Source organism: Teleopsis dalmanni, chromosome 2, assembly GCF_002237135.1.
Source record: "Teleopsis dalmanni isolate 2A chromosome 2, ASM223713v2, whole genome shotgun sequence".
NCBI classification, from domain to species: domain Eukaryota; kingdom Metazoa; phylum Arthropoda; class Insecta; order Diptera; family Diopsidae; genus Teleopsis; species Teleopsis dalmanni.
This window is the reverse complement of record NC_051847.1, coordinates 162,035,905-162,045,458: the sequence shown is the minus strand read 5'-3', so window position 1 is coordinate 162,045,458 and position 9,554 is coordinate 162,035,905. Positions and strand designations below refer to the sequence as shown.

At 29.5% G+C, this 9,554-nt stretch overlaps 2 protein-coding genes across 2 annotated transcripts; one reads left to right on the top strand and one right to left on the bottom strand.

Moving 5' to 3' along the window:
• Positions 1–55: 55 nt before the first annotated feature.
• On the bottom strand, positions 56–2,330 carry LOC119677416 (protein arginine N-methyltransferase 1-like). The gene is made up of 4 exons (XM_038088752.1): positions 2,053–2,330; positions 1,754–1,990; positions 1,461–1,690; positions 56–992 (listed from the first exon to the last, which is right to left on the bottom strand). The coding sequence occupies exons 1-4, from the start codon at positions 2,053–2,055 to the stop codon at positions 371–373; spliced, it is 1,092 nt and encodes a 363-aa protein (XP_037944680.1). The 5' UTR covers positions 2,056–2,330; the 3' UTR covers positions 56–370.
• Positions 2,331–5,824: 3,494 nt separating this feature from the next.
• On the top strand, positions 5,825–8,450 carry LOC119677415 (DNA replication licensing factor Mcm5-like). Its single transcript, XM_038088751.1, has 4 exons — positions 5,825–6,103; positions 6,165–7,275; positions 7,336–8,157; positions 8,285–8,450. Exons 1-4 carry the CDS (start codon positions 5,952–5,954, stop codon positions 8,399–8,401), a joined length of 2,202 nt encoding a protein of 733 aa, XP_037944679.1. The 5' UTR covers positions 5,825–5,951; the 3' UTR covers positions 8,402–8,450.
• The last annotated feature ends 1,104 nt before the right edge of the window (positions 8,451–9,554 follow it).

The following is a 9,554-nucleotide window of genomic DNA, read 5'->3' as shown; positions in this document are numbered from 1 at the left end:
TCAAATGTTAATATAATTTCTTAATATTAAAATCATTGTTAAACAAAAAGGAATAAGTCTGAAATTAACAGCAGGATTACTCCACAATATTTACCATTTTCCATCAACCGGCGGCAGCAGTAAATATTTTGCCTAAACTTACCTTAATTATAAAAACTAAAAGAAAAAAAGACATAAATATACGTACCATTAGATTTTATTGTTAGGTTTATAAAGGAAATTGAATGCACAAATATATTTTACTTAAATCAATAAAAAAAAAAAATTTGTATAAGTTAGCGTTTGTAAAATAAATGGTCGATATTAGGAGCTACAAAATGGGACTTTAAATTTTGTATATTTATATATGTATACTAATTTATCAAATAAATCAGCGCATTCTATAAGTATTTGTTTCATGAACATCTGAAAGTTCACCTTTAAAATTAACATCAATTACAAAATCCAAATCTCGATTGTTTCGTTGATTTGGTTTCATTTTAAATGTACCAGTGATTTCTTCACCTTTCTTAACTGTCATGTAGTCATCGAGATAAAATACAGTTTGTTTCCAATGTGTATACGTAGCATCTGGTGATGTACTAAAACCAAGACGTTTATGAGACTTCGTAAATTCAATATTAAAATACGTAACCAACGCTTGAACAAAATCATTACGCTTTATGGTTAAATTAAATGGCGTTGAAAACTCCAAATCCGACTTCTTTACTGTATATAAGTCAACTTCTTTTACTAAATTTGAATTTGACACTACTTGTTTTGGATCAACAACATCCACAAGCGGCTCAGTTACAGCAACTTTACGAATACAACTCATATCAAATCCATACACATTATCCCACCAATTGATTTTATCATCCTTGTATTGACGGTCTTCAATTGCTGTAATGTACAGCGTTCCACGGTCAGGAAACATCATGCCATCAGGTTTCAGCCACTTATCCCTAGCATACAATACGGTATCCAGCATTGATTCATAGAAAAGGCAATACCTGGAACAAAATTTTTATGTTAAACATATATTGCAAACTCCATCTAATTTTAACTACATTAAAAAAAAGAGTAGTAACGGCAAATTTTTCAGTTACAAAGCTATAAAAGTATTTTGTATATGTATTGTCATTACGTTGAAAAAGCCGTTTGATTCAAATGCAATAATAGATCTGAACGTGTACTACGGATAAAAATATATAGTTTATGTTTAGGAAATTAAAGAGGAAAAATATTACAATTGATTATAGTATAAAATCACATTTGGGTTGGACCAAATTAGGAAATAGTTTGGATGGCACTTAAAGACTTTCTTTGTCAATTTTAACATAACTAGTAAAACCAAATATGTTATTTTATTTTTAAATAATATAAAAAGTAATGATAAACATAAGCGAACTAATTCTTATAACTAAGTAGTATTAAATTTACAGTTATATAAATTATATTTTTTCTATTTGTAAACTTACCCCATCCACTCTGAGATGATAATATCAACTTCTTTGATACCTAAAGGTAAATCAACTTCTTCTATTTTCCCTTTAACAACATGAATTATCCCTTCAAGATTGTTATCAATAACAACTTGTCTGGCGTATTCAACAATATTTGAACAGTCTACTGCAATAACTTTTGCTGCTCCTGCTTTAGCTGCAAACATTGACAATATACCTGTTCCACAGCCAACGTCTAACACAACCTGAAAAATTTAACAAAAAAAAACTCTGAAATAATTGCTTATTTATTGAATATAATATTTTACTTTATCTCTGAAAAGATGTTTGTTGTGATACATAGCATTACGGTATGTGATAGTCCTCACTTCATCCTTCAACATTTCTTCATGAATCCCAAAATGCGCATAAGAGTCGAAGTAATAATCTCTAGATGTCATCTCGTCAGCAGATGCTGGTGTCGTGGGAGAATCTTTTGTCGGTACATTATTAAAACCAGTAATTGCATTACTGTCATTTGCAGTTTGCATTATAATATCATCTGACTACCGGCAGAAAAGAATATATAAATAATCATTAACAGCAAATATATATGTTTATATCGTACCATAGTATCGTCTAGAGGTGTCTATTGATGTTCACTAAATAATGCTGTTCGTTGATTTAAAAATTTAGACTTTAAACTATTTTAATTTATATTCACTTGATATAAAATATCTGTTACACTTGGATCAAACTACTAATGATCCTGAAATTTTGTGAAAAAAGCGCAGCTACCGCATGTCGGCAAGTTACTCCGGAATGCTTGTAATATGGCGCATATTTTTCAATTATAATTATCGATGTCAATTTTGTTTGGCAAAACCCTGCTTACACATACAATATCGCTTGACAGCTTATGTACTAATATGAGCACCGTTAATCTCGAAATATTTTTAAACACAACATTTGTCGATGTTTGTAGGAGATAATAATTTTGTTTTTAACAAATAGGACAATATCAATATTGCTTGTAAAATATGACAAGAAAAAAGATTAGTACATTAAAAGAATTAAATTTTTCACATACAAGATAAAAAAACATTTGAAGGTGCATCCACACCAAAGCAAACGCTTGCGCACGAACGAATATTCTCCTTAATATATATATATGTAATGTTTAATAAGAAATTCGATATAGTTTATTTTACGATATAAAAAAATATAAGAATTAAAGATATAATATTACATCAAATTTTCAGAAGATTTAAATTTTTTTTTTTATTTGTATGTAACAATTGTTTATTATATACACCTCTGCATAAACTTTATAAAATTATATATTTGTAAAAAACAAATGAATATAATAAAGCTAATTATTTTGCATTTTAGAATAACACATTTGAAAAAAGAACATTAATTTGTGTTTAATATAAATAAATAATATAAAGATTAATATAAAGACATAAAAAAGAAGTAAAACAAAGATGAGATATAATAAAAACTAAATAAATCGTGCTATTAATAAAAATTTATACAAAAAAAACTTTATAATAAGTAGCAATATATTAACAAGAAGTTAAGTAGAGTGAATTTAAATTAATATAGAATACATATAAGTTACACAAAAAACTAAAATTTAATACCTAAAAGTAACACCAATAAAACTGCACGTAATTATGCTTATATACTAAAGTGCTGCATCAAAACATTCGTTTTTGCGGTCATTCGTTTTATTTTCAAATGTGTACCATATTTACAAATTATTTCTAAAGCGAATACGAACGAATAACAGAAACGGTCCGATAGAATTCGTTTCCGCCGCATTCGTTTCAATGGAATGGGGGTTGATTTGTTCTCTATAATCGTTTGTTTTGAATTTTAAAATCAAATAAACAAATATTTTAGAGTATTTCAATCACTTTTAGAGTATTTCAATCACTTTTAGAGTATTTCAAATAATTCTATTTTTGCAAAGAAATATTTTATTTATTTTGTGTGCGTTTGGTTGCCTGCGCAAAAGTAAAGAAAGTTGGATGTGCGTAGAGATTTGCAATAATTGCAACAACAAAGTACGTAAATTAGGTTTAATTTTCTATTATTTTCAATACAAAAGTTGTTTAAACAGGTAGATCTAATGCAAAAGGTTAACTTAAAAAAAAGGTTTGCGCAGAATTTCCTTCTTTGTCGATAGTTTTTTATGATGTAACAAAATAAATTGCCTCACATATTTACCTTTTCCTGGAAAATAATTTTATGCATGATATGGTAAAAATATCTATTTATGACAAGAGAGATTTTTAGAAATTTCTTAAGAATTCCTTTCCAATTCCTACTTTACAAAGTTTCTTGTAAATTATTTGCAACACCAGCAAGTAGTGCATCTTCAGAAAGGGTTTTTTCAGTTGCTCGGAACTTAATATCAGAAAAAAGAACATTGATTTCATCTAATCAAAGATCTATCAATCAAATCATGTTTTACACAACAATCTTGAAAAAGAGGAATTAAGTCAGACGATGCTCAACATTTAATTTGCATATTAAATTAAATTTGTGAACTGTAAAAACTGTAAAAAAACTTATTATAATTTTTTTAAATAAATTTTTGTTCAAAATTTTTTTTATATTTAATTAATATATTAAGTCACATTATATATGTAATCAACAAATTACTATTATCAACATTTTAAATAATATTTAATTAATAAAAAAACTTAAATAAATAAATTTGGGTCTTACTATTTAAAAACACATAATTTTTGTATGAACTGAAAATCAAATGCTTAGAGTACTCCCAACTACTTCAACTACTTTTAGAATGTTTAGAGTTAGAGTACTCTAAACAAACGAAACAAATATTTATTCCATTCCATTTTGTTTTTATGCCTATACATTCGTATTTGTTCGTTGAGAGTGAGAGTATGCTACCATTCTAAACACAATAGAATGCTTTGAAACTGAAATCAAATGCGCGCGTGCAGTACTCTATTATATACGTATCATTTAACATATTGCTCTAATATTTTATATATTGCCTTTTAGTTGTTATTATATGCGTTACACAATGTAGTTTTGTTTTTACTTTCCGAGTTGTTACGGCAAAATTATTTTAAAATCGATTTTTTTTTTTACGAATATTAAATTTAATTTCAAAAGTTAATTTTCTAAATATTTCTATATGTATTTCAACAAATTCGCTTTTGCCTTCATCAGGAGAATTCCTAACATTAAGCGTTATACAGGACGCACAGGAAAACATGCTGATCTACGGTTCGTCATCAGTTAAAAGATAAATAAATTATAATAATTATAGTATAGTTAATGCTTAGTTTGGGGTAAGCCCCCCAGCCACAAAAGAATAAAAGTGTGCAATAGCACTAACTCAAATCACAACAACAACAACAATTTAATTAAAACGAAATTAAGTTAATTTGGAAAGTGCTATTTTACCCCAAATTAAGGGAATAATATGTTTTTTGTTTACAAATCCAATATTTTAAAGGATAAAGGATTCAGTAGTTTCATTCAGTAGTTTTATTAGCTTTATTGGATTTCTGGTATGTGGATTATTATTATTCATTCTATTGTAAATTAATAACAATAATAATATTTTTCCGGTTTTATTAAAATCAGCTGTTTTTAAAAATAAATGTCCCTTTTTTATCTCAATTTATTTTTTGCTTAAAATTTATTTTTCGAATAGTTTCATTTGAAATTTTCTTTAATTTCAAGCTTCATTTCAATTAAATTAACGCTATTTTCCTTAATTTCGTTCTAACCTTAAAATTGAATTTTGTATGGAAAAAATAACTTAATTTCGCTGAAATGAAGACGAAATTAAGATTTTTTTGAAATTAGGGTGTGTACGAACATTGTATTGTACCACATATGTTCGAGTATGTTTATATGTTTAATAAAATAAAATTATTTTATAAATATATATAATGAATTCATGATGATAATGTTGTTTTAATTTCAACTAATATCTACTGTGAACATTGATAATAAATTCAGCAAATAAAAATGCATAATATAACAATTAAAGCAGCTAATTATTGTAAATCATATAAATTTAATTGTTAACATGATGCCATAAGAATGTTATTATACTATTTTTAAGTTATAGTTTGCTTTTTAAAATAAAGTAATAGTTATTTTTATATTTAATTTTATTATAATAATTTGTTACCGGGCTAATTGGTCAAATTTTAATATAAATAAAATTTTTGGTCACAAATATAAGTATTTATATTTAATTTTATTATGTATTCTGATGTTATTAAGTATATAACGTAAAGGACATCATGCACTCGTGTATTCGGTCTAATTTTGCAATGTTCATAAATTTGTTTTCAACGTGTGGTGGTAACACTTGTTTATCGATAACATCATTTTGTTGTTGGCATCACTTAGCAGATGGCATGTCAATATTGGAATTTGGCGGGATATTAGCAAAAGCAAGCATTGAATCGTTTGCAAGGACTGTAGGATTGTCAGCTAAAAAGTAATCTATATAAAATTTTGATAATGGAGGGTTTCGATGAAGCAGGACTTTTCTTCTCGGACAACTTTGGTCCAGATGCTCAAGATGGAAATCAAATTAATATGCAAGCTATTAAGAAAAAGTACAAAGAATTCCTACGTACTTTTAATGAGGATAACTTCTTTTACAAATACAGGTTTGTTTAGTATGTAGTTCAAATAATTTTGTATTGTATATATATTTTTTGTGTTCAATAGAGATACTCTGCGAAGAAACTACCTCAATGGACGTTACTTTCTCGAAGTTGAATTGGAAGATTTGGCCGGATTTGATGAAACTCTTGCTGACAAACTAACCAAACAGCCAACGGAACATTTGCAAATATTTGAGGAAGCCGCACGTGAAATAGCTGATGAAATAACAGCACCACGACCAGAGCACGAAGAGCAAGTTCATGATGTACAAATTCTTCTTACGTCGAATGCAAATCCAACAAATGTGCGAGAACTTAAATCAAATTGTGTATCAAAGTTAGTTAAAATTGCAGGCATAATAGTCGCTGCATCTGGTATTAAGGCAAAAGCCACACGCATGTCAATTATGTGTCGCTCATGCAGTACGGTAATACCCAATTTAAAGGTCAACCCCGGTTTAGAAGGGTACGCTTTGCCCCGAAAATGTACAACAGAACAAGCCGGACGACCAAAGTGTCCACTTGACCCATTCTTTATAATGCCAGATAAGTGCAAGTGTGTTGATTTTCAGTTACTGAAATTACAAGAATTACCTGATTTTGTGCCACAGGGAGAAATTCCTCGTCACTTACAATTGTTTTGCGATCGTTCTTTATGTGAACGAGTTGTTCCAGGCAATCGTGTTCTTATTCAAGGTATATTTTCAATAAAAAAAATTGGAAAGCCCTCGAAGCAGGATGGTCGTGAAAAAGCAGTAGTTGGTGTACGTGCACCTTATATGCGAGTTGTTGGCATAACAGTTGATACAGAAGGATCTGGTGCTATATCACGTTACAGCAACATCACTGCTGATGAAGAAGATATGTTTCGGCGTATGGCAGCATCGTCAGATATCTATGAACGACTTTCTAAGTCACTAGCTCCTAGTATCTTTGGATCTGATGATATAAAGAAAGCTATTACATGCATGTTATTTGGTGGTTCGCGTAAGCGTTTACCGGATGGTTTGTGCCGTCGTGGTGACATAAATGTTTTATTGCTTGGCGATCCTGGTACAGCGAAATCACAATTGCTGAAGTTCGTGGAAAAAGTGGCTCCAATTGGTGTTTATACTTCTGGCAAAGGTTCCAGTGCTGCAGGCTTAACAGCTTCAGTGATGAAAGATCCCTCAACTGTAAGAAATTGTTTCTTCATAATAAATATCTATTGTAGTTAATATACAATTTTTTAATAGCGCAATTTTGTGATGGAAGGTGGAGCAATGGTGCTTGCAGATGGTGGAGTTGTTTGTATTGATGAATTTGATAAAATGCGTGAAGACGATCGAGTTGCTATACACGAAGCAATGGAACAGCAAACCATTTCAATAGCTAAAGCTGGAATTACAACGACGCTCAATTCTCGGTGTTCTGTATTAGCAGCGGCAAACTCAATCTTCGGTCGTTGGGATGACACAAAAGGAGAAGAAAATATTGACTTCATGCCTACAATTCTTTCTCGTTTCGATATGATATTTATAGTTAAAGATGTACATGATGAAACACGAGACGTAATACTAGCCAAGCACATCATAAATGTACATCTTTCATCGAACAAAAATGCAGCAATAGAACAGCCAGAGGGCGAAATTTCTCTTTCTAATTTCAAGAAGTTTATACATTATTGTCGTACACGCTGTGGTCCTCGTCTGAGCGCTGAAGCTGGTGAGAAACTAAAGAGTCGTTATATATTAATGCGCAGCGGTGCTGGCCAACAGGAGAAAATGGCTGATAAGCGTTTAAGTATTCCAATTACTGTACGACAACTGGAGGCCATTATACGCATATCTGAGTCTTTAGCCAAAATGCGTTTGTTACCTTTTGCCACAGAAGAACATGTGAATGAAGCTTTACGCTTGTTCCAAGTATCTACTTTAGATGCGGCTACGACCGGTAGTTTAGCCGGTGCGGAAGGTTTTACCACAGAAGAGGATCAGGAAAGCTTGAATCGAATTGAAAAGCAGCTGAAAAGAAGATTTGCAATTGGTTCACAAGTGTCGGAACAAAATGTTATACAGGTATGCACCAATATATGATAAAAAATTGACTTCCTTCAGCCTTTGTTAATACAAAATCTTAAATATTTTTTTGTATTAATCTTTATAATCTTTATTTACTAATAAGCATATAATATAAATTTTGTAGGACTTTTTGAGACAAAAATATGAAGAACGAGCTATTATGAAGGTTATACACACCATGATAAGACGCGGGGAGTTGCAACATCGCATGCAGCGTAAGATGTTATATCGTTTATGTTAATTTTTTTTTTATTGTTAAGAAATTATTTAATTAACTCCAAGCTCAAAAACACAAATTAAAAATAGAAATAGATATACTTTTAATAAATAAAATATAAATAAAAATTTTTATATTCAATGCAAAATTTTTCTATATGATGCCAATCTATCAATCGTCACGTTAGAGAATTTCTACTTAAGCATTATCTTGGGTATAAGATTATTGTTTAAATATTCTTTTTTAAAAATTTATATTTCTCGGCATTATGTCAATATCTCGTTTAAAATTTCTTGCTATAATGCATCAGAATGGAATACAAGAAAAATGTGGCTTCAATAAACACAGATTTTTGTTTATTTAAAATAATTTCACAAAGGACCATTTGTCGTGTAAACTTCTGTGCTTCTTCGCCTAGTGAATTTATTTTTAATCTGCAATCAAATTTGTTTTGAATTTACTAGAAATTATTCATATATATACATATATATAATTTAAATAATACATTTAGTTATGTCTTAATGAATTTATTGTGGGGCACGTTTATGAAATTGATTTAATTCTTTCATACTAACTCTTTCATTAAGATATCAAAATAATTTTATTTTCTTGTTTATATTCAAAATTTGCATAAAATGTTTTGATGACGTCAAACTATGGATTCATTCATATTTGATTTGGTCGGCAGCCAAATTTATTCAAAATAATTGTCATGAAAATAATAACATATGTTGTATTTAATCTATTTTAGGCTAAGTTCAAAATTATTAAATATTTTCTATATCTTTGTTATACAATTAATAATTTAAATAAACAAAAACTGAACAATGCAAAAGGTATTAAATTTAAACTAAAGAAATGAACTATAAGAAAAGTTTTAAAGGCATCTGTTCTTGTTGTGGAAATCCGCTGGGACCTGCTTGTTTTCCTTTGAGGGTTGTTGTCGAGATTGACGAGTGGCTGCGGAACGTAGACCCAGTCGTTCTTGGAACCAAAGGTGTCTGTTCGGTATGGATACTTGATGAGTTTCAACAATTGTACTGAAGCTTTTAATACAGTAACATAACAACAGAGGCGAATATAAATATTTAAGTTGAAAAAAAGTGTCCCACATGCAGTAAGATCTGTTCTAACCCAGCTGAGGTTTGGATATAGCTACTTGCTAATTAGTTGTATG

Bases quoted from the DNA above. Each gene is read 5' to 3' on its own strand.
- LOC119677416 (XM_038088752.1), bottom strand. The intron at 1,691-1,753 runs GTAAAATATTAT...TAAATTTTTCAG, and splicing joins AACATCTTTTCAGAGATAAA to GTTGTGTTAGACGTTGGCTG. The intron at 993-1,460 runs GTAAGTTTACAA...ATTTTGTTCCAG, and splicing joins ATCATCTCAGAGTGGATGGG to GTATTGCCTTTTCTATGAAT.
- LOC119677415 (XM_038088751.1), top strand. From the start codon at position 5,952: ATGGAGGGTTTCGATGAAGCAGGACTTTTCTTCTCGGACAACTTTGGT. The intron at 6,104-6,164 runs GTTTGTTTAGTA...TGTGTTCAATAG, and splicing joins AACTTCTTTTACAAATACAG to AGATACTCTGCGAAGAAACT. The intron at 7,276-7,335 runs GTAAGAAATTGT...ATTTTTTAATAG, and splicing joins TGATGAAAGATCCCTCAACT to CGCAATTTTGTGATGGAAGG.